The sequence below is a fragment of the Brassica napus genome, chromosome C6 (assembly GCF_020379485.1).
Source record: "Brassica napus cultivar Da-Ae chromosome C6, Da-Ae, whole genome shotgun sequence".
NCBI lineage: Eukaryota > Viridiplantae > Streptophyta > Magnoliopsida > Brassicales > Brassicaceae > Brassica > Brassica napus.
Window position 1 is genome coordinate 47,967,296 of NC_063449.1, and position 21,763 is coordinate 47,989,058.

At 38.7% G+C, this 21,763-nt stretch overlaps 4 protein-coding genes and 1 pseudogene across 4 annotated transcripts; 4 read left to right on the forward strand and 1 right to left on the reverse strand.

Moving 5' to 3' along the window:
- Positions 1-106: 106 nt before the first annotated feature.
- BNAC06G40440D lies at positions 107-3,195 on the forward strand. Its single transcript, XM_022689641.2, has 9 exons — positions 107-500; positions 597-736; positions 1,065-1,252; positions 1,358-1,648; positions 1,735-1,793; positions 1,876-1,912; positions 1,999-2,070; positions 2,157-2,478; positions 2,642-3,195. The coding sequence occupies exons 1-9, from the start codon at positions 353-355 to the stop codon at positions 2,996-2,998; spliced, it is 1,614 nt and encodes a 537-aa protein (XP_022545362.1). The 5' UTR covers positions 107-352; the 3' UTR covers positions 2,999-3,195.
- A 6,163-nt stretch (positions 3,196-9,358) lies between these two features.
- On the forward strand, positions 9,359-11,698 carry LOC106430703 (protein NUCLEAR FUSION DEFECTIVE 4). Its single transcript, XM_013871491.3, has 2 exons — positions 9,359-9,808; positions 10,003-11,698. The coding sequence occupies exons 1-2, from the start codon at positions 9,479-9,481 to the stop codon at positions 11,350-11,352; spliced, it is 1,680 nt and encodes a 559-aa protein (XP_013726945.1). The 5' UTR covers positions 9,359-9,478; the 3' UTR covers positions 11,353-11,698.
- A 149-nt stretch (positions 11,699-11,847) lies between these two features.
- LOC106430711 lies at positions 11,848-14,276 on the forward strand (annotated as a pseudogene).
- A 1,700-nt stretch (positions 14,277-15,976) lies between these two features.
- LOC111206980 (F-box/kelch-repeat protein At1g24800-like) lies at positions 15,977-17,330 on the forward strand. Its single transcript, XM_022704495.2, has one exon. It carries the CDS (start codon positions 16,152-16,154, stop codon positions 17,199-17,201), a length of 1,050 nt encoding a protein of 349 aa, XP_022560216.2. The 5' UTR covers positions 15,977-16,151; the 3' UTR covers positions 17,202-17,330.
- A 401-nt stretch (positions 17,331-17,731) lies between these two features.
- On the reverse strand, positions 17,732-18,539 carry LOC106357426. The gene has a single exon (XM_013797102.3). The coding sequence runs from the start codon at positions 18,437-18,439 to the stop codon at positions 17,906-17,908; it is 534 nt and encodes a 177-aa protein (XP_013652556.2). The 5' UTR covers positions 18,440-18,539; the 3' UTR covers positions 17,732-17,905.
- Between the last annotated feature and the right edge of the window lie 3,224 nt (positions 18,540-21,763).

Below are 21,763 nucleotides of genomic sequence, written 5' to 3' on the forward strand. Positions count from 1 at the left end.
TACAGGGGTACATTAATTCATCAGATTCTTTCCTATAGCAAACTAATGGATATCTGGGGAAGGCGAACCGCGTGAGATTTTTCATTTTGAGCGAATATTGTAGATCACAGCCAATGAGACCTTAACGAGTAACAATTAATATAGGGAAAAAGAATAACAAGGATGGAGAAAATTATGGAAACATAAATTCCTAAATAAGGGAGATCATAAATAATAAGCTATTCGTTTCATCTTCTTTCTCCTCGATTTCCTGGAGACATTTAAAAGATTCTTGATATATAGAATACATAAACCCTTTTCTAGAGATTGAAACGTAACCAAACAATCCAAACAAAAAGAGGGAGAGAGGATAATGCTTTGTAGCCCAACGCCGACGTTTCATGATCGCCGGCGTCTTCTTCTTATAGGCGTTGCGATCCTGGTCTCTTCCTGTTTGGTTTCTTTCTCTCATGGAGTTTCTTCTTCTTGTCATCATCATCCCTCCTCAACCTCATTTCAAGGTTCTTCATCATATTCTCTCTTTTTATCTTTTGATGTTTTCTATTAAAAACTAAAAAAATCTGATAGAAGTTTTATATATTTAATTCATTTTGAAGGATTGATGAGGAGGCAAATTCTGGAAGGAGCAAATGGGACATTGGTGCTAGCGGCGGAGAGGACACGGCGGCCTGATCCTCTCAACAATTTCAATATATATACCGATGGTTGGAACGTTACCAATTCTCATTACATCGCCGTGAGTCTCCCACATTATATTCAAACCAATGCATGTCTTTTTAGGAATTAGGAACATCCATTAGTTTTGTTCTATGCTCAACTTAGCTGCGTTAAGGCTATGCATTTAGGTTCTGTGTTAAATCATGTTAATAAGGGATGGTATCTAGCCAAAAGTACAAAATAAAAAAAAAAATAGAGAAAAAAATATGAGGCTGTAGCAAACTGCATGTTAAAATGTTATATGTTGGTTGGTATCTAAAGGTGCGTTTAGACCACTAGGCTAGTTTCAGGACAACTCAAAGAGTAATTGATAATAACTAAAACGTGAGTGTAATGTTCTCTTTCAGTCTGTTGGATTTTCCGCTGTTCCGTTCATAGTAATAGCAATCGTGTGGTTCGTGTTTCTCGGACTCTTCCTCATCTGCTCATGCCTCTGTTGCTGTTGCTGCGGTTGCGGCCGCCGGCACTACGGTTACTCTCGCGTCTGCTACACTCTTTCTCTCATCTTCCTCCTCCTCTTCACCGTCGCCGCCGTGTAAACTTCCTCTTCCTTCACTAAATATACACATCAAACCATTTAATTAATTATTGTTTTAGTTCTTGACTAAAAAAATTCGAAACGATGTTTTTTTTTCTTCAGGATTGGGTCTACGATGTTGTACACAGGGCAAAAGGAGTTTTACGGTAGCGTGGAGAAGACGTTTATGTACATTGTGAACCAAGCAACTAAAGTTTTGGGTAAGCTAACGAGCTTGTGGGACTCTATTCAATCTGCTAAAGACATTCAGCTCGATGGACACAACCTCTTTCCTCCTCAGTTTAGAGGTAACATTGATCATTTCAACAACATGATCAAGATGTCTAACATCACTTACCCTGACCGTGTCGCTAACCAGACAATCGGTTATCTCACCGGAGTACTAAACCCTGTGTAAGCATTAGTTACATAAATGACTTGCGTCACAAGTTATAAGTAGAACCTCTGTTTGATTATTGGACTTTATAATGTTTCTTCAGGAGATTAGTGTTAAACGTGATTGCTGGTGTTATGCTCGCAATCGCATTCCTTGGACTCTGTAAGTAGTAAAATTATTACGTTCTAACTTTCAATCTGTTTCTATGCATTTGCCTCCATAACATGTTTATGATTCTTTACAGTGTTTTCCTTCTGTGGACTAAGAGTTCTTGTCTACCTGTGAGTCATAGAATTCTCTATACAGTCGATATAATATATTCTATCATAACCAAATTAAATGGTTACAATTAATGTTTAATCCTCAGGTTAGTAATCTTGGGTTGGATTCTCGTCACAGCAACGATCCTCCTAAGCGCAGTCTTCCTCGTCTTCCACAAGTAATGACATTAATCATCATCACTTCATTTAACTCAAGTTTGATTTTGTTTTATTTGATTATACTAAAGATGTTACTTAAAAACAGTGTGGTTGCCGACACATGCACGGCTATGGACCAATGGGTGCATGATCCAGCGGCAGAGTCGGCCTTGAGCCAGCTTCTTCCATGTTTAGACGCTAAAACCATTGGAGATACATTGGATATTACCAAGACGATGACTTCTACGGCCGTTGACATGACCAATGCCTACACTGTCAATGTCAGTAACCATGAGTTCCCACCTAACGTCCCTTTCTACCATAACCAGTCTGGTCCGCTCGTTCCTTTGCTCTGTAACCCGCTCGATGAACATCGTAATCCACGTCCTTGTGCTCCTAACGAAATCCTCCTCGCTAATGCTTCTCAGGTACACAATACATATAATCAACCTTTTCTTTTAAAACATAAATAAATGGTATACATGATGCCTATTATGTCATATGTATAGTAGCATTACAAGAGTAAAATAATTTTATTAGACCATAAACTGTACTTAAATATTGTTAATATGTATTTTCTTGGGTAAATAGATATACAAAGGCTTTGTGTGCCAAGTGAACGCAGAAGGGATCTGCATTACACAGGGAAGGTTAACTCAAGCTTCATACGACCAGATGATGGGTGCGATCAACGTGGCGTTCACGTTAGACCATTACAGCCCGTTCTTGGCTAGTATTGCTGATTGCTCCTTCGTTCGAGACACCTTCAGAGACATAACCACCAAGAACTGCCCTGGACTCACCATCACCAGCCAGTGGATCTACGCAGGACTCGCGTCACTCTCTGGTGCAGTCATGTTCTCGCTCATCTTTTGGATGATTTTCGTTAGAGAAAGACGTCACCGGTCTCACACCAAGAAGTCTATGGTCCAGATGAATAAGATTTAATCATCGCAAACAGGACCATTCATTGAATGAGTGAGAGGATAAATGTTATTTAAGTTTTTTTTGTTGTTTTTGGTTAAAAACATTAATGATTTGTTATAAAAAAGAAACAGTTTAGAAACGAATTCGTGTAATCTCTTCTTATATACTCAATATTAATCAGTTGTTCTTGTAGAATCCAGGAACATTTGTGTAATAAATCTAACAACATACTCTGAACCATCTATGGTCGAGAGATTGGTAGGTTTTGAATAAATCAAGCCATTTAATGACTTTGACACTGAAATGTCGTCGGCTAGCCACAGATTAAATGTACTAGTAACTACGAGTGACAAGAAATTCGTGTTTGATTTCTATATGTAAACTCAAGGGTCAAGGCGGTGCAGAATCGACGTGTTTTTGTCATTTGAATTATCAAATTAATATATTTTTCCATCGTAATTGAAACAGGTAAGATTTGTATTACAGCACAAGTACCTTATGTGAAAACAGAGAGACATCAAACAGAGAAAGAGAGTAGTTTGGGCCTGGCCAAGCTATCTAGAAAACAAAAGAGAAAGGGTAAAATGTACCCGGAAGATGATCAGGCCCAATGCAATGAAGAGCCCAGCAAGCTTGAGTCTCAACGGTCGTCTGCGGTCATTAAGACTAAAAAGCTACAGTCCAAGAAGACATCAAGTAGTACGGTAAAGCAGACTGCAAAAGAGAAGGTTGAGCTTAAGCTGTCCAATCCATTCTCAGCCCTTGATGGCCTTGTTGCAAGCTGATGATGACACCTGTTTAGAATGCTAGGGCTTTCACTATTATGTATAAATAAGACATCTCTTGTAATGTTGAATTCTAAGAAAGAAAGTTCAGGAAATAAACTTCATCTTCAACCTAACCTTGTTTCTCTTCATGGTATCAGAGCTTCAGGGATAGATTCTCGGATGCTATGGCCATGGAGGTGTACAATCCCCCAACTTTGAGTATAGAAAACAGTGTGACCGTCACTCTCAGTGAGCGCAATTATATCCTCTGGAAATCTCAGTTTGAAGCCTTCCTTAATGGACAAGGCTTACTCGGCTTTGTGAACGGTCTTAGTCCAGAGCCCCCAACCACCGTGCGTGTTCCAGGTATCAACGGCACCGAAACTGAAGTTCCCCACCCAGAACGAAGTCGTTGGTTCCAGACAGACCAGGTAGTAAAATCTTGGCTACTTGGTTCCTTTTCAGAAGATATCCTTGGCGTTGTAGTCGATTGTAAAACATCCTATGAAGTCTGGACAGCTCTTGCCCGCTACTACAACCGCTCATCCTCGTCTCGTTTGTTTGAGCTTCAAAGAAAGCTTCAAACCGTCTCTAAGATGGAGAAGACGATGGACATCTACCTCAAAGACATAAAAAGCGTTTGTTCTCAACTCTCTTCTATTGGAAGTCCAGTCTCTGAGAGGATGAAAGTCTTTGCTGCTCTTCACGGCCTTGGTAAAGAATATGAGCCTATCAAAACCACCATTGAAAGCTCCATGGACTCTCATCCCCCACCAACGTTTGAAGATGTTGTTCCTCGCCTTACTAGCTATGAAGACAGACTACAAAGCTATGTTAATCAGAGCTCCGTAACTCCAAACCTTGCTTTTTACTCCAACAGAGGAAGGGGTAACTTTCAGCGAGGTGGAGGTCGCGGTCAGAACAGAGGTTACTCAACAAGAGGTCGAGGCTTTCATCAACATGTCTCACCATCTTCTCTTTCCTCTGTCAGCTCCGACTCAGACTCACGCCCTATCTGTCAGATCTGTGGAAAGCCAGGGCATCAAGCTCTTCGCTGTTGGCATAAATTTGATAACGGTTATCAATCAGAGGAAATGCCACATGCTCTAGCAGCCCTCCCCATCACAGACGTTACAAACAGTTCTGGCCATGAGTGGTTCTCTGATTCAGGTGCCACCACACACGTCACCAACTCACCAAGGCATCTCCAACAGTCTCAGGCCTACACTGGTTCTGACTCGGTGATGGTTGGAAATGGAGAGTTCCTTCCCATCACCCACACTGGCTCTACATCTCTGTCAACTGCCTCAGGTAATATTCCTTTAAATAATGTTTTGGTTTGTCCTGATATGGCTAAGTCCCTTCTGTCAGTATCACAAGCTACCTCAGACTATCCATGTGCTTTTGTCTTTGACTCTGATGATGTGCGTGTGTTTGATAAGTCAACCAAGCAGCTTCTTCTTCAGGGAAGTCGCAGTAAAGGTCTCTACAAGCTCTCTGATGCTCCGTCTCAAGTGTTCTACTCGTCAAGACAAGTTACAGCGTCTGATGATGTTTGGCACCAGAGGTTGGGGCATCCAAATCTCCAAGTTCTCCAACAACTATCATCAACTAAGTCTATCTACATCAATAAACATATCAAAACCTTCTGTGAAACCTGTCAACTTGCAAAGAGCTCACGCCTTCCCTTTGCTGCTTCTACCTTTGTCGCCACAAGACCATTGGAGAGGCTTCATTGTGATTTATGGGGACCCTCACCTGTTATGTCAGTTCAGGGGTTTAGATATTATGTAGTCTTCATAGACAACTACTCTAGATTTTGTTGATTTTTTCCTTTGAAGTATAAATCAGACTTCTTTGATACCTTTGTCAAATTTCATTCAATGGTTCAAAACCAGTTCAATACCTCTATTAGAACATTTCAATGTGATGGGGGAGGGGCATTCGTCAGCAAACCCTTCCTAAGCCATCTCCAACAGAATGGAATTCGACAGTTCATATCCTGTCCCCACACACCCCAACAAAACGGGTTGTCTGAACGCAAGCATCACCAGATAACTGAGCTTGGTCTGTCACTTCTATTCCACAGCAAAGTCCCACACAAGTATTGGGTCGAGTCCTTCTTTACCGCAAACTTTTTAAGCAACCTCCTCCCTCATACGACCCTTGATGGCCCCAGAAGCCCATTTGAACTTCTTCATGGCAAGCCACCAGACTACAGAGCTCTCAGAGTCTTTGGCTGCGCATGCTACCCAATGCTCAGGGACTATGCTTCGTCCAAACTGGACCCTAGATCGTTGCAGTGTGTTTTCTTAGGATATAATGAGCGATACAAAGGATACAGGTGCCTTCTCCCCACAACAGGTCGTGTCTATATCTCTAGGCATGTCATTTTTAATGAACAATCCTTTCCTTTCTCAAAAGAGTATGCTCATCTTCACCCACCTGCAACCTCACCATTGATGGATGCTTGGTACAAGAGTTTCCAACAGACCGCTCCTGCTGTTGTCTCAGATAAAACAACGCACCACCAACCTCCTAAGGTGGCTTCCTCCAAGAGGTCAACACCTCAACCTCCAATGTTTACTCTTGAGGACTTTCCTCCTCTACCTTCTGTAACAAGCAACAGCTCTGCTCCTACTACTCCAGCACACCCACGATCACCTGTTCCGTCATCTCCTTCACTAGTGCTTGGCTCAGTTTGTTCTACTGCTAGTGGAGTGGAGAGTTCTGAGTGTACGCCAGGCTCCGATCCTGTTTCTATTGGCAACAGCTCTACCACACCACAAAGCAGGCCAGAACAATCGCCTCTGCCTACACTTACATCAGTTCACCCCATGATCACCAGAGCAAGAGATGGAATATCTAAACCAAATCCTCGGTACTGTCTCTTAACTCAAAAGGCATCACACTCCCTACCTAGAACTGTCTCTGAGGCTCTCATACACCCGGGTTGGAACGGTTCTATGCATGAAGAAATTGATAACTGTAAAGAGACAGGAACTTGGTCCTTAGTCCCTGTTACTCCCAACATGAATGTTTTGGGATCAAGATGGGTACATCGAGTCAAACTCAATGCAGATGGCTCCTTCAAGTCACACCGATCTCGACTTGTCGCAAAAGGATATGACCAGGAAGAAGGCGTCGACTACTTTGAAACATACAGCCCAGTTGTCCGCTCTGCAACAGTCAGAACGGTTCTCCATATTGCTACAGTCATGAAGTGGGATATCAAACAGATGGACGTTAAAAACGCCTTCTTACATGGTGATCTCACTGAGGTTGTTTACATGAAACAACTAGCTGGCTTCATCAACAAAACAAAACCCGATCATGTATGTCTTCTCCACAAAGCCTTATATGGCTTAAAACAGTCGCCTCGCGCCTGGTTTGACAAGTTCAGCTCCTACCTTCTTGAGTTTGGGTTTGTCTGCAGTCTTAAAGATCCCTCTCTATTCATCTACTCTCGAGGCAAAGATGTCATCATGCTTCTTCTCTACGTCGATGACATGCTTCTAACTGGAAACAGCTCTACTGCGATGGTCTGTCTTCTCCAATCTCTCAACCAGCAGTTCAAGATGAAAGATCTTGGCCAGATGCACTACTTTCTCGGTATCCAAGCTATCTTTCATGAAAAAGGATTGTTTCTGAGTCAAGAACAGTATGCAAAGGACATACTCACTGTGGCTTCTATGAGTGATTGTTCCCCAATTGCCAATCCTCTGCCTCAACAGCTTAACAGAGGAAAAGATCCACAACAGCCACCAGAACCTCTCTTTTCAAACCCAACATACTTCAGATGCTTGGCTGGCAAGTTACAATATCTCACCTTGACACGCCCTGACATTCAGTTTGCCGTCAACTACGTGTGCCAAAAGATGCATGCTCCTTCCATCTCAGACTTCACTCTACTAAAAAGGATTCTGAGATATCTCAAAGGCACTTTGTCAATGGGGATCAACTTCACTGCGGATACTGATTTCACTCTAAGAGCTTATAGTGATAGTGACTGGGGTGGCTGCTCCTCCACTCGTCGTTCTACCGGAGGGTTCTGTACCTTCCTTGGCTCAAACATCATCTCATGGGCTTCTCATAAACAACCTACTGTCTCCTGTAGCTCCACTGAAGCTGAATATCGCTCTCTTACAGAAACATCAAAGGAACTATCTTGGATAAGCTCTGTCTTACGTGAGCTTGGAGTGACTCAACTGGTGACTCCTGAGCTGTATTGTGACAATCTCTCCTCTGTCCACTTAACAGCGAACCCAACGTACCACAAAAGGTCAAAGCATTTCGAGATAGACTACCATTATATCAGAGAACGAGTTGCTTTAGGTGCTGTAGTAGTAAAGCATGTTCCGGCTCGCCTTCAGCTCGCTGACATATTCACTAAGTCCTTACCGGCTCATGCTTTCTCCTCTTTACGCTACAAACTGGGTGTAGATGTTCCACCAACACCAAGTTTGAGGGGGGCTATTACAGCACAAGTACCTTCTGTGAAAACAGAGAAACATCAAACAGAGAAAGAGAGTGGTTTGGGCCTGGCCAAGCTATCTAGAGAACAAAAGGGAAAGGGTAAAATGTACCCGGAAGATGATCAGGCCCAATGCAATGAAGAGCCCAGCAAGCTTGAGTCTCAACGGTCATCTGCGGTCATTAAGACTAAAGAGCTACAGTCCAAGAAGATAGCAAGTAGTACGGTAAAGCAGACTGCAAAAGAGAAGGTTGAGCTTAAGCTGTTCAATCCATTCTCAGCCCTTGATGGCTTTGTTGCAAGCTGATGATGACACCTGTTTAGAATGCTAGGGTTTTCACTATTATGTATAAATAAGACATCTCTTGTAATGTTGAATTCTAAGAAAAAAAGTTCAGGAAATAAACTTCATCTTCAACCTAACCTTGTTTCTCTTCAATTTGTGCGTATCCTCTTTGATCTGTCTGTTTTTGACTCTATGCATTGCTTCTGTTAATTAAAGACAAGAAATGCTGTGTAAATCTTCATCCGAGGAAATACTTATATAACTAAGCATATAATATACATAATTAATTGAGTGTTCCAAAAAAAAGTACATAATTAATTAAATATAAAAGTGGGAAGATTAATAAAGTGATTGAGAGATGAGATCGTTAAGAACAAAGCCAAAGTCATGCCTCGACCCACGCTGGACTGGACAAATCATATACTCAAATGAACTCACGTGTTGAGCACAAAACCTTCACATGACAACAAGTTATTCCGTTTTGCTTTATGTATTAGTATAATCAAATAAAATCAGACTAAGCAAAATATCCTACGTTTCCCGGAGTATATTCGTATAAATAAGTCTTGGAAAAATTAATAAATATAGGCTGTAAATTGTCGACCGACCTGCAGATAATTACTAAAAACAAATATTTTAACAAGATTAGTTGGAAAGTACTGTAAAAACCTCTCAAGAATAATGACATTTGTTTTTTTGACAACGGAATAATGACATTTGTTTTATTTTTCATCTGAATAATGACATTTGTTAGAAAAATAGAATATATACAAAACATACTTATTTGTTAGTTAAATAATTTAATTGAGTCATTGCTGATGACGGAAGATAAGAATTAGTTAATATTTATAGAGAGAGAGAGTGTAGAAGGAAGACACACACCAAACTCGACTTTAAAGAGTTGTGCTGGTGCATGTTACTTTTTTTTAAAAAAAGTGCAAATCTAAGAAGAGACAGTGATCGGTCGGAGAGAGATGCCGAACCTAGTGGAGAAAACGGGAAGCCGACCACCGTGGGTGGGGTTAGCTGCCGCCGCTTGGGTTCAGATAGCTGCTGGAACCAGTTCGACGTTCCCGCTGTACTCCGCCGCTCTCAAATCGGTTCTGGGGTTTAACCAGCAACAGATCACGATCCTCGGAGTCGCTTGTGATCTCGGTGAAAATTTGGGACTACTTCCAGGCTACGTGAGTAACAAGCTTCCTCCATGGGCGATGCTTCTCATCGGATCCACCTCTTGTTTCCTCGGTTACAGCGTTCTCTGGAGCTCCGTCAACCAAATCATCCATGGCTTGCCTTTCTGGCTGGTAACAAACAACCACACCCTTCTCTTTATTTTTTCATTTGAATCATATGCTATAACGCCGGTCCTGAGATTTTGGGAGAATGTTACATCGAACTCAACTTTTTTTGTTAGTCAAGTGTACATTTTTTTTTAGTCAAAGACCTATTAATTGAACTTACATGATTAGTATCTTGGGTTTGGTAATGTTGTTGACAGCTATTCATTGCTCTGTTTTTCGGCACCAATAGTAGCTCATGGTTCGGCACGGCATCTCTGGTGACCAATATGAGGAACTTTCCTATGAGCCGAGGCCCAGTTGCCGGACTCATCAAAGGGTATATTGGGCTCAGTGGTGCAGCATTCACCGTGATTTTCAGCGTCTTGCTTCACCACTCAGCTACCAATCTGCTCTTCTTTCTTATGGTTGGCGTTCCCCTTTTATGCTTATCTCTCATGTACTTCGTCCGCCCATGTGTTCCTGCTACCGACAATGACCCTTCTGAGCCTGTTTATTTCGCTTTTCTCCTCGGCTCTAGTATCCTCCTCGCTGCTTATCTTGTTATGACCACTGTGCTTAATGAGGTGTTTACACTGCCTAGCATCCTCAAATATATTCTTCTGGGGGGCACGGTCTTATTCTTGATGGCGCCTCTTGCGATCCCCATCAAGATGACACTATTCCGTTCCAAGAGATCTCTTCCGGACAATCTAGCCAAAGAGGAAGGTGAGAAAGAACCGTTGCTGATACCTTCTACATCAGCTTCAAACATGGGCACTCTCTTCGAAGGAGAGGGAGATGGAGACGGTGCCTCGGAGATGGAGATACTTTTGGCTGAAGGAGAAGGTGCGGTTAAGAAGAAGAGGAAGCCAAGGAGAGGAGAGGACTTCAAGGTTCGCCAAGTCTTCGCCAAGGCAGACTTCTGGCTCCTTTGGTTTGCTTACTTCCTCGGCATGGGTTCAGGCATTACCGTCTCAAACAACTTGGCTCAGATCGGTTTTGCTTTTGGTATTAAAGGCACAACGATACTCCTCTGTCTCTTTAGCTTCTTCAACTTCTGTGGCCGTCTTGCTTCAGGTGCCATCTCTGAGCACTTTGTCAGGTCAAAGGCCCTTCCAAGAACGCTATGGATGGGAGCCGCGCAGCTGGTTATGATGTTCACGTTCCTCCTCTTCTCCATGGCCATCGACGGTACTATCTACGTGGCGACCGCTCTTGTCGGGATAGGCATGGGGTTTCAGTACTTGTCAATCTCCACCATCTCCGAGCTCTTTGGTCTTAAGAATTTTGGAATCAACTTCAACTTCATACTCTTGGGCAACCCCACAGGTGCGGCCATTTTCTCGGCACTTATGGCAGGACATATATACGACAGGGAAGCGACTAAGCAAGGGAGTTCTACGTGCATTGGTCCTGATTGCTACAGGGTAACGTTCTTGGTTCTAGCCGGTCTTTGTGGACTTGGCACTCTGCTCTCTGTTATTTTGACTGTGAGAATTAGGCCGGTTTATCAAGCTCTCTATGCTTCTGGCTCTTTCCGGTTGCAGCCGCAGTCAAATGGTCACTGATATTTCCATGGGAATTGCAAGAGAGACTGTTGAGAGTATGAGATGATACAGTCATAGATATGCTATGTCTATTTTTCATCGTATAAAGTTCCTATTGTATCTTGCGGCATGTTTTTTTGAGGTGTGTATCCTAAAATTTGTAAAACTTTTGTTATTCAGCTGTGATGGGTGACTCAACCGGCCACAGAACCGGTTGGAATAACCTTTTTTTTGTAATTGGCTTCTTTTACCATTGTAATATTTGCTGTAATCTTGTTTGTATTTGTTTGATGTTTTGTATCATGATTCTTGATCGCCACAATTTTTGAAAAAAACAAGAGAGGTAATAAAGATCATGTTTCCTGAATCTTTTCCTTACTTGTCAAGAGTCAACACAGGTTACTAAACAATTCCAAATCAAAAAAGGAATGTCATGCCAAGAACCGGATCAAACAATTTTGAGGAATCAAGAACTGAAAACTTAACACTCGGAAAACAGATCTTGTCATAACAAAAATGCAGACTAAACACAAAGAAGGTAGAGGAATGTTGGTTACATGAACACAAAGCTATGTCCTCTATTATATCAATGTCTACAAAAAAAAAGCTAATACCCCGAACAGACAAAAAAAATGGGAAACAAGAAAGCCCAAAGTAAATAATACACATCAAATAACTTTGGTGTAAGAACCCTAAAAGTCATCATACATAATCTATCTGATTTCAAGTAGGTTTGAGATTCTGAAACATAGAATCCCACTTAATAAGAACCTCTGGTACATTTTCTAGCTTAGGATAAGGCGTTTCAATCGTTCATTTAACAACCACCTCTAGTATTATGTTCCACTGTTATCAAGGTTCATAGAATATTTGGGAAATAATAATAATCAAATCAAAACTATACTAAAAGCACAATATAAAACCCTCCACGTCGGATAGAAAAAACGACCAATAGTAATGCAGCAAACAGCCACGTCATCGTCGAGTTAACTTTGTTTGGGCCTGTATGGTATGAATGTTTTTGAGCCCACGTTCTGGAGAAGAAAGACCGACGTGTTACGCGACCTGTCCTCTTTGTCTTTGTAGTAACCCTAATTTTGTTCTTCACCCTCCTTTCGTCTTCCTGATCTTCCATCTCTCTCTTCTCTAAATCCGTTTTCTTGAGTAACTTCACCACTAACTCCTGTAATCAAACCTTGGTTTAACACATTCAATGGATTCCTTTCGCCTTCCTCTTTATTTTTCTATTTATAGATCTGATTTCTTAGCGTCCAGTTTGATCATATTCGCGTCCCAGAGACTGACTGATGTCAGCTTACTTTTGGTAGCTTTGTTCAAGAGTTTAGTTCATCAGTGAATTCAGAATCTGCTTTCCAGGAATCATGCTCTTTAGAAGAACTTAGAGAAACTGATCGTAGGTAAGTTGGTGTTATTATTTGTTTTTGTAAATTTTGAATAAAGTTTAAGATCACCTTGCATCTTTCCTTAAGTAATTTGGTGATATTGTTTGCAGTTCGCCAGTTTCTTCTCCAGAGACTTTAACAGATGGTCCGGGGATAAGCCTATTGATATTCTTGATGATCATGTCAGAGTTTCTGAATCTGACTCACGTGTATCAGTGGCATCTGAGCAACAGTTACCCGAAGAGAAGGAAGCTCACAGATCTGACAATTTGGATGAGTACTCAGAAATTCAATTGTTCAATAGGAACGGTCCACATTATACTCCTTTAGAGTTTGAAGAGCAGCAAAATCCTCCTGAGTTGCAAAAAGCTCCTGTAAGGTTTCCTGCAATTTGTACCTTTAGAAAATCCAAGGCATTAAGTTGTCTTCAGGCTTTTCTTTGAGCAGTTGGGCCTTACATGTGTCATGATTATCTTTCATTTCATTAGGCAAGAAAAACTAACGTATCATTTTGCTAATGGAGCAGGTGTTAAGTACTCAAATGGTGAACAATGGCCCTTCATCTACGATTCCCATGCTGCAGCAGCAACAACAACAACAGCAGGTGTCAATGCAACAGATGTACCCGCAGGTTCAAGTTGCACATTTTCCCAATCTGATGCCTTATCGTCAGTTTGTCTCCTATGTTCCCCAGATGCCCATGCCAGGCTACTCAGGTAACCCAGCAGCGTATGCACACCCTTCAAATGGAAATAGCTATGTTCTGATGCCTGGAGGTGGTTTTCATCCTAGTTCAAATGGTGTCAAGTATGGCATCCAGCAATTCAAGCCAGTCCCAACAGGTGGTCCTACTGGTTTTGGGACTTACAACAACAACCCTAATGCGTATCAGATTAATACTCCCAATGTAGTTGGAAACGCCATGGGTCTTGAAGATCCATCTCGCATGAAATACAAAGATGGAAATATCTACGTTCAAAACCCTCAGGTAATATTAACAAAGATGGAACTTCCTCTTACCCCAACCACAGTTTTTTTTACCTTCTGTATTTCTGAATTGTGTTTCTTTATATGACGCAGCAGGCTGAGACTTCTGATATTTGGATGCAGAATCCAAGAGATCTTTCAAGCCTTCAGTCTCCTCCATATTACAACATAGCTGGTCAAACGCCTCATGGTGCTTATTTACCATCCCATACATCACATCCATCCTTCAACGCCGCTGCACAATCTACTCAAATGCAGTTCCAGGGTCTCTTCCATCCCCCACAACCTGGTGCAATGGCGAATCCACACCACATGGAACCTGGGCTTGGTGGTAATGTTGGGGTTGTACCGTCTCCTCCCTCTCAACTTGGTGCTTATCAGCAATCACAACTTGCTCATCCAAATTGGGGAGCAAACTTCTGAATAAAGTTCTAACTTCTCTATCTAATGGATCATAATATAGCCGAAAGCAAATGTATTGATTTTCTTTGTGAAACGGCCAAACTCTATTTTATTATCTTCTTTAGTTAATGAATGCATAAAATGCTGCCCTAATGAATGGATCATAAAAAATTTTGATTTTTTTAACATGTCTTAAAGAATGTACAACTTTCAAATAGCCATATTTATAAAAAAAATAGTATAAAACAATCTAGAAAAGGAAAATACTATCTTAAATTAGTTGGTATCTATGCTAAAATATTTGAAGAAATAACATAAAAATATTTTTCAATATATCATAAATTATGCCATACCAACAAAATTGAATATAGCAAAGAAAATAATTGTTATCAATATAATTAGCCTGATAAAAATTGAAACAGAAAAAAAAGATACATGGAGAAAATATTTAAAATAACACAATAAAAACATTAAATTATTTAAAAAAAAATGAAATACAAACTCTATCAATATAATGATGTTTACAAAAATCATAATGAAATATTTCAACTATAATCATCTACATTATTCTTTTAAACATTTTAAGCTATCTATTCTATTAAAACTACTGTATGACCAATTGATATTTGTTTGGTCCAATTATTTATAAACCACTTTCTTAAAAATTTAACTGCCATGACATGTATATATATATTATAACCTCTTCTTTCCTTGGTATTTTATAACCTCCCGATGAAAAAAAAATAACCTCATCTTCCCTTTACTTCCTATCATTTCGGGATGCATTACTTTGAGTGGAAAAAATATTCGACTACAATCATTGACAGCAACCAATTCATCTATTAGATGCTTTGATTTTCGCATGCATGATACCATTTTGTATATACATTATCAATAACAATTAATAGCATTTATATTCATAGTATCAATAACTATGTTTACAAATAAATAAATAATTATACCAGCTTTAAATATCGGACGGTTTGAATAAAAATATCAAATAATTTAGATAATTTTAAATTTATGGATAAAAATATTCGGGTAATTTTGTTAATAAATAGTATTTTTAGTATATTTAACTATTTAAAAATTAAGTATAATTAATATTTGTGGGTATATAATTCCATTTTAAAGTTTTGGATACCTATTTGGTTAGCGGTTTGGTTCCGTTCAATTCAATTTTTTGGTTCCAGAGATATATGATTCACTTGATTATTTATGAATTAGGTTTACATTTGGTTTTAGTTTTTTGGTTCTGGATAAATGTGTCTAAACCTATACAATATCTTATACAGAAATTAGGGGTGGTCGTTCGAGTACTCATTCCGATTTGGTTAGGATCTAATTCGGATTTTGGGTTTTCGGAGTTTAATATTTTAGCCTCATTCAAATATTTTTAAATTTTAGTTCTGGTTCGAATAACCCATTGAAATTATTTTAAAAATCTTAAAGTTCATATACTAAATAATATTGATAACTAAATTGTATATTGATATGTTTGTTGCTTCCTACGAGCAAAACACATACCTATTTCATTTAACTACTTTTTACATTTAACTGATTTTATGAATGTGAACAGGTGATATTCTTTTTTTTTGTTCAACCAGGAACGAGGTGATATTTATTTTAAGCTATATATAAAAAATATACCGAAAAACAAAACAAACAATATACCCGCGCTTTGTAGCGCGGGTCAAGATCTAGTTTGCTCTTAAATTAATTCAAAATAATTTTAACTATTCAAATAATTTAAAAATTAAAATTGTTATAATATATAATCCGCGCGTAGCGCGGAGACGGACCTAGTCTAGTTTAAAAACAGCATCAGATATTCTGTAAAACAGTTTAAATTAGGAATTTTTAAAATTTAAATTTATGACAAATAATTATTAAAAAAAATATAAGGGATTTGCTCCGTGCGTAGCAAGCTATGATAGTAATATAAATACACGACACACAACACGCGCGTAGAGAGAGAGAGGAAAACCCGAATATTTTTTCAATTGCGGCCAAAGAGTTGGAAGAAGGATGATGAGGATGTGCGATCTTGGGGAGAAATTGGTTGTGGAGATATTCAAGATGGTTCCGATAACATCTCTGAAGGCGGTTCGATCTACTTGCAAAACATGGGAGGCTATAACGAAAAGCTGGGTGGTTTTGGGTAAAAAAGCAGCAGATGAGTTTCTTGTGGGGTTCGTGAAGATGAATAACAAGGTCTACTCTCTGAGGTACCATCAAGGAGATGTATCGGTACAGCAGGTAGATCTGCTTAATCAGTTGGAGATATCCGCAGTATATCACTGCGATGGGTTGGTGTTATGCGTGGCTAATGACCTTTCGAAGCTGGTGGTGTGGAACCCTTACCTGTGTCAATCAAGGTGGATCGGACCGAGAGGAGAAAGCTTCAAGGCAAGCGACATTTACGCCATCGGATACTCGGAGGATAAGAGTAAGAAGCGCGACCACAAAATCCTGAGGTTGGTGGATGACAACTGTGTCGCTGGACCAGTACTAAGCGTTTTCAGGTGCGAAATCTATGAAATGAGCAGCTCTGATTCATCATGGAGAGTCCTCGAAGAGGCGAAGCCCAAGTGGGAGATAGATGTGCATCAGCGAGGGGCGTCTGTCAACGGTAACACCTACTTTTTTGCTCATGACAGAGTTGATGATATAGAGCCTGACGCTGACGGATCGATCCCAGTTGACGGGGTTGAAGATTTCTTACTCTCTTTTGACTTTACCAAAGAGAGGTTTGGACCACGCCTCCCTCTTCCTTTTCACTCTTTCAATGAAGACTGTGTCACCCTCTCAAGCTTCCTTAGAGGTGATGATGAGCAGCTTGCGGCCCTGTTTGGTGGTTGTGAATCAAGCTTTTTTGAGATTTGGCTCACCCTTACTCTGGTTGAGCCCGACCATGTGTCCTGGACAAAGTTTTTGCTAGTGGAAACGGGGGGGCCTATATTCACTTCTTTACATTTTCAGCTTGGTGGGAGCTTCTTTGTTGATGAGGAAAACAAAGTTGCTGTGGTGTTTGAACTAGACTCATATATATCCATCTCGGCTCCTCCTCCGAGTTAACACACCGCTTTTGTGTTTGGACAAGCCGGCTACATCCAATCTGTTAATCTCGGACAGGCTCTCAAACTCCAACACCTTTCCCCCTATTCCGGAAAGCACTGTCAAGCTCTTCTTCTCCCACTTGTTTGCTCTTCCTCTTTTCGTCCAACCTTAGTCCAAGTCAGTTGAGAATTGCAATTTCTCCGTTTCATGGTTTTGACGTTTCGTTCTCTTGGTCCCTTGTTTACTGTTACTTAGTTATTTTAATGTATTGACATATCATGGTTTGAGAGTTTCCTTCTCTTCCTCATTTTTCTAAGACAAAAACAACCAATTGGTCAGACAAGTTTTTATCTCTAATCTTCGTCAATACAAAATCCCAATCTTAAACCGTATGAAAAAATGTAACCGGTTGGAAGTACCACCCTTTGTAACAGCTTCTTTTACCATGTTGATTGTGTTTATTTATTGTTTGTGTCATACTGCTATTGATAAGTTTTGAGTGTCACATACGTAGACTAACTCCTCTGTTATTAAAAGGTAGAGAAGTGTTTGGTAACATGAACACAGAACTAACTCCTCTGTTATTAAAATGTCTACAAAAGCTAATTACTCCGACCAAACATAGAAACACACACACACACACTTGGAAGACAAGAAAGTTGGAAACTCATTGAATAACATGGTGGAAGAACCCTTAAAACCACTATTTTTATCTGATTGTTTCAAGTTGGTTTCAGATTCTGGAACATTGAATCCCACTTTATAATAACCTCCTCCTCTTGTAAATTTTTCCCACAATAAACATCATCATCATTCGAACTGTTATGATCGAAACCCGTGTAACTGGAGAAGCTATCCAGCCTACATGGAGTCCCATTCGTCAGAAGAAGTCTCTCTTCCTTTCCGTTGCTCTTGTTCCTATTTGACCATCTTCCTTTCACAACTACGAGAGCCTGAGACGATTCCTCACGTCTCATCATGGCACGGACGTACTCGGACAAGCACTTCCCGGTCTTCCTAATCGCGATCAGCACTCTGGAAATAGAACGAGACGGTTTAGTATGTCGCCGAGCGAGCTTAAGTATCTCGAGGCGGTGTTTGGCGATGGAGATACCCATGCTCTGGAGAAACTCGTGGTTGAAGTAAGCAATGTCTTCGTACTCGAGCTCGTTGTGTGAGAAGGAGAGACCGTACTCGTATGTGAGCGAATCTTCCAGATTTGTTCTCGATAGCCATGAGAACCAATCCATTCTCATGCGATCAAAGATGATTGGTTTTTTGATCTGTGGTTAGAAGAAGGACAAGAAACTTTGGTGAGAGTTTGGAAGGTGAAGTCGTTAGTAAATATAGAGGAGAGTGTTGGGTTTAGGAGGCTTTTTGACTAGTTTTAAAAGTAACGGGGCCTAACTTGGTAAGGTGGTTGAATCATGGACTCAACTGTAGACCAAAGTGCAACAGAAATTGATGGCCATATAGTATTTTATAAATTATCTTCCTTATTTAAGCTAAACAAACATGGTTAGTTTTATTGACTTAACAAATAACTAGACTTTGACCCGCGCACTCGCGCGGATTGTATTTTTCAAAAATATGTTTATATTTGTTTTTCATGTCAATAATATAAGGGCTAGGAAAAATACTCGAATCTGAAGAACCGAACCGATCTCGATCCGAAAAAATAGTACCAAACCCAAGCCGAAATTGATTAAATATCCGAATTATTCAAAATTTTGGTTTTTGGAGAACCGAAACCGAATCCGACCCGAACCGAAGTATTCCGGGTATCCGAATGTATCCGAAATAGATTTATATATTTATATATATTAATTATTTTTAGATTTAATATATATAAAAACATCTAGAATATATATGATACTTTTAAGCTGGTTTAAATACTTGAAAATATATACAAATAATCAATAGTAAATATATAAAATATTAAAAGTATACTTAAAACACGAAAATACTTAAAATAATTATTGATTCTCTATCCAAATATTTGAACTAAAATAATTTATATGTTAAGTTTATGTATTCTGAGATATGCTATTCAAATTTATATTTAATATATTATTTGTTTATAGTTTTTGAGAAATTTAAAGTATATAAATATATAATGAATTTTAAAATTTTAAAAGTAATTTAAATGAGTTATCCGAACTCAAACGGAACCCGCAAAAATCTGAAGCGAACCTGAACTGAAATTTAGAAATATTAGAATGAGACTGAAATCTTTGACTCTGGAAATCCGAAACCCAAACATGCCTGAACCGAACCTGGTTAGGTACCAAATAGATAGTTTCTAATATAATGAACTTCCAATTTTAAAAAAAATATAAACTCATTTTTTTTTTCTCTTAATATATTGTTATCTATGTTTCCAAACAAACCTATTTTTTTTTAAACTATAATCTATGTTTCCAAACAAACCTTTTTTTTAAACTGCAATCCATGTTTTCAAACAATTTTTTTTTTAACTATAATCTATATTTCCAAACAAACTTTTTTAAAAATTGCTATAAATATTTTTAAACAAACATAATTTGTACTTGAGTTTTAATAAGGTAGATTATAAGAAGTGCTCTTCGTTACAGGTAAGATGGATTAATTTAACTAAATATCTAGTATTATCTTCTTAGTTAGGTCAACTAACGATAACCACAAAGAAAAATACCACTACTATATATGTAAATTAAAAATTACCTTCTATAGCCAACTAATATTTTTCTCCAATATTTCGTGTATATATAATTTTATTTCTTAGGTCAAATTGAAAAGAAAATTCATATATTTATGAGTATCCTCAGCTTGGCTTTTTTGAATGAAGGAGGAAGATAAAATCATTGTTAAGCTTTTAAGAAATTATGCGAGCCATTATTATCGAGTGATGTGGTTACAAATATCTAACACAAGTGGATGCAACTTGCAGATATTGAACCATCACAATCAGAATATTGTATGAACATATCTACTGTTACAAACACCAATACACCGACATGATTGGGAATCACGCGTCATGAGCAAATTGAGCATGTGAAATTATGAGTAATGTGCATATGCACTACCAGTCACTAGCTAGCTCCCACTTCTGTATCATTATGTTTTAAGTTCGCTGACTGATAATTTGCGTCTTAATTACCATAACAACCGCTGTCCACACACACAAAAAAAACTACAGACCAACTTCTCTTCTCGTTTGCTTGGGTTGCGGTTAAAGATGCCAATTGGGTACGATGATCATGAGTTAGCCCAATCCAAACTAAAAAGCTTTTGTTATGGTCAACGTCCAAAATTGATATAGTATAAATATGGTAGAACTCATTTTGTCCGAAAATATACGGGATAAAACCATTTGGACGTCCAATAAACCTACAGATCTAAAATTTTCTTTTGGAAGAAAATCAGAAACATGAGAAACGAAATTAAAATTACTTATTCCGGTTTAAAATACAAAATCACATTTTTCGCCAAATTGCATTTATAGGTGGTCGATCTTCTTTGTTCAAAGTAGTAATGAGCAAAAGTAATAGCTTCATCGAACTCGAGAAATTCTTCTTGGTGGTTTCTTACCGTCAATCTCTTAAAGAGTTTTCATCCACCCTGAATATTCTTAGTCGTTGATGAGATTGGCGTGAAGATCGTAGCGGATCCACCCTACAACTTTTCTTTTATATTGAAAATTAGATCTGCATTTCTAAATCTGCTTTGTATGCTTGTCAATTCAGGCGTTCATTGATTCTTGTTGTGATTGTCCATTCGGAACAATCTTTCAGTCTTTAGGATAATTGGCTGAGACTGAAAGAAAACCAAAAATGCCGTCAATTTGTTTGATTCTCCTTTTAACAAATTTTCAAATACTATTATCTTGTGTCTAAATTAAGTTTTTTTTCCACTAGAACAAGAAATATTCAGATCATTAGAATCCGTATAATCCATATGAATCATGATAAAAAATCTATTAATTTCAATTTAATAGGATAAAACAAATGCACAAATATTATCATATTTATCATGGAAAAATAAGGAGAAACAAAGTAATCTAATGTAAATGATGAGTATTGGTAATCTCTAATGTAGGAAGAAATAAATCATATGCACTATTAGCAGAAAATAACAAACCAAGAAGCTAAAAAAATTGTTTTTTCTTTGTCCATTTTAGAATTTTTTTCTTACAGTTTTCATCTACAATTTTATTTAAGAAAGTTTTTATATTTATGTTGAGTTTGATGTTTAGTTTTGGGGTTAATTTAAATTAATATTTTGATATGATGTTACTTTCTCATGTAGAGAATTGGCAAGCTCAAGATAAATTAGGCAAAACAATGATAATAATGTTAGTTAAACCACATAAAATAAATATTATGTCACATCATTGATCAAATCATCATCCATGTCATAGTTGACCAAACCCACGACCTTACTTGTATGGAAAAAGAGTTATCCATCTTGAATGTTAACTGAATCAAAATTGTGTGGGTTATCAACTCGACACAACCCTTTCCGGTCAAAGTTGTGCGGATTGCCAACTCAGCATAACCCTTTTGAACTGCTTTAAAAGTGTCATGATAATCACAAAAATA

What these genes read in the sequence shown, in the direction of transcription:
- BNAC06G40440D (XM_022689641.2), top strand. Translation starts at nt 353, where the DNA reads ATGCTTTGTAGCCCAACGCCGACGTTTCATGATCGCCGGCGTCTTCTT. An exon ending in CTCTTCACCGTCGCCGCCGT is followed by an intron (nt 1,253 to 1,357) that starts GTAAACTTCCTC and finishes TTTTTTCTTCAG; the next exon opens with GATTGGGTCTACGATGTTGT. An exon ending in AATCGCATTCCTTGGACTCT is followed by an intron (nt 1,794 to 1,875) that starts GTAAGTAGTAAA and finishes GATTCTTTACAG; the next exon opens with TGTTTTCCTTCTGTGGACTA.
- LOC106430703 (XM_013871491.3), top strand. Translation starts at nt 9,479, where the DNA reads ATGCCGAACCTAGTGGAGAAAACGGGAAGCCGACCACCGTGGGTGGGG. An exon ending in ATGGCTTGCCTTTCTGGCTG is followed by an intron (nt 9,809 to 10,002) that starts GTAACAAACAAC and finishes TGTTGTTGACAG; the next exon opens with CTATTCATTGCTCTGTTTTT.
- LOC111206980 (XM_022704495.2), top strand. Translation starts at nt 16,152, where the DNA reads ATGATGAGGATGTGCGATCTTGGGGAGAAATTGGTTGTGGAGATATTC.
- LOC106357426 (XM_013797102.3), bottom strand. Translation starts at nt 18,439, where the DNA reads ATGAGAATGGATTGGTTCTCATGGCTATCGAGAACAAATCTGGAAGAT.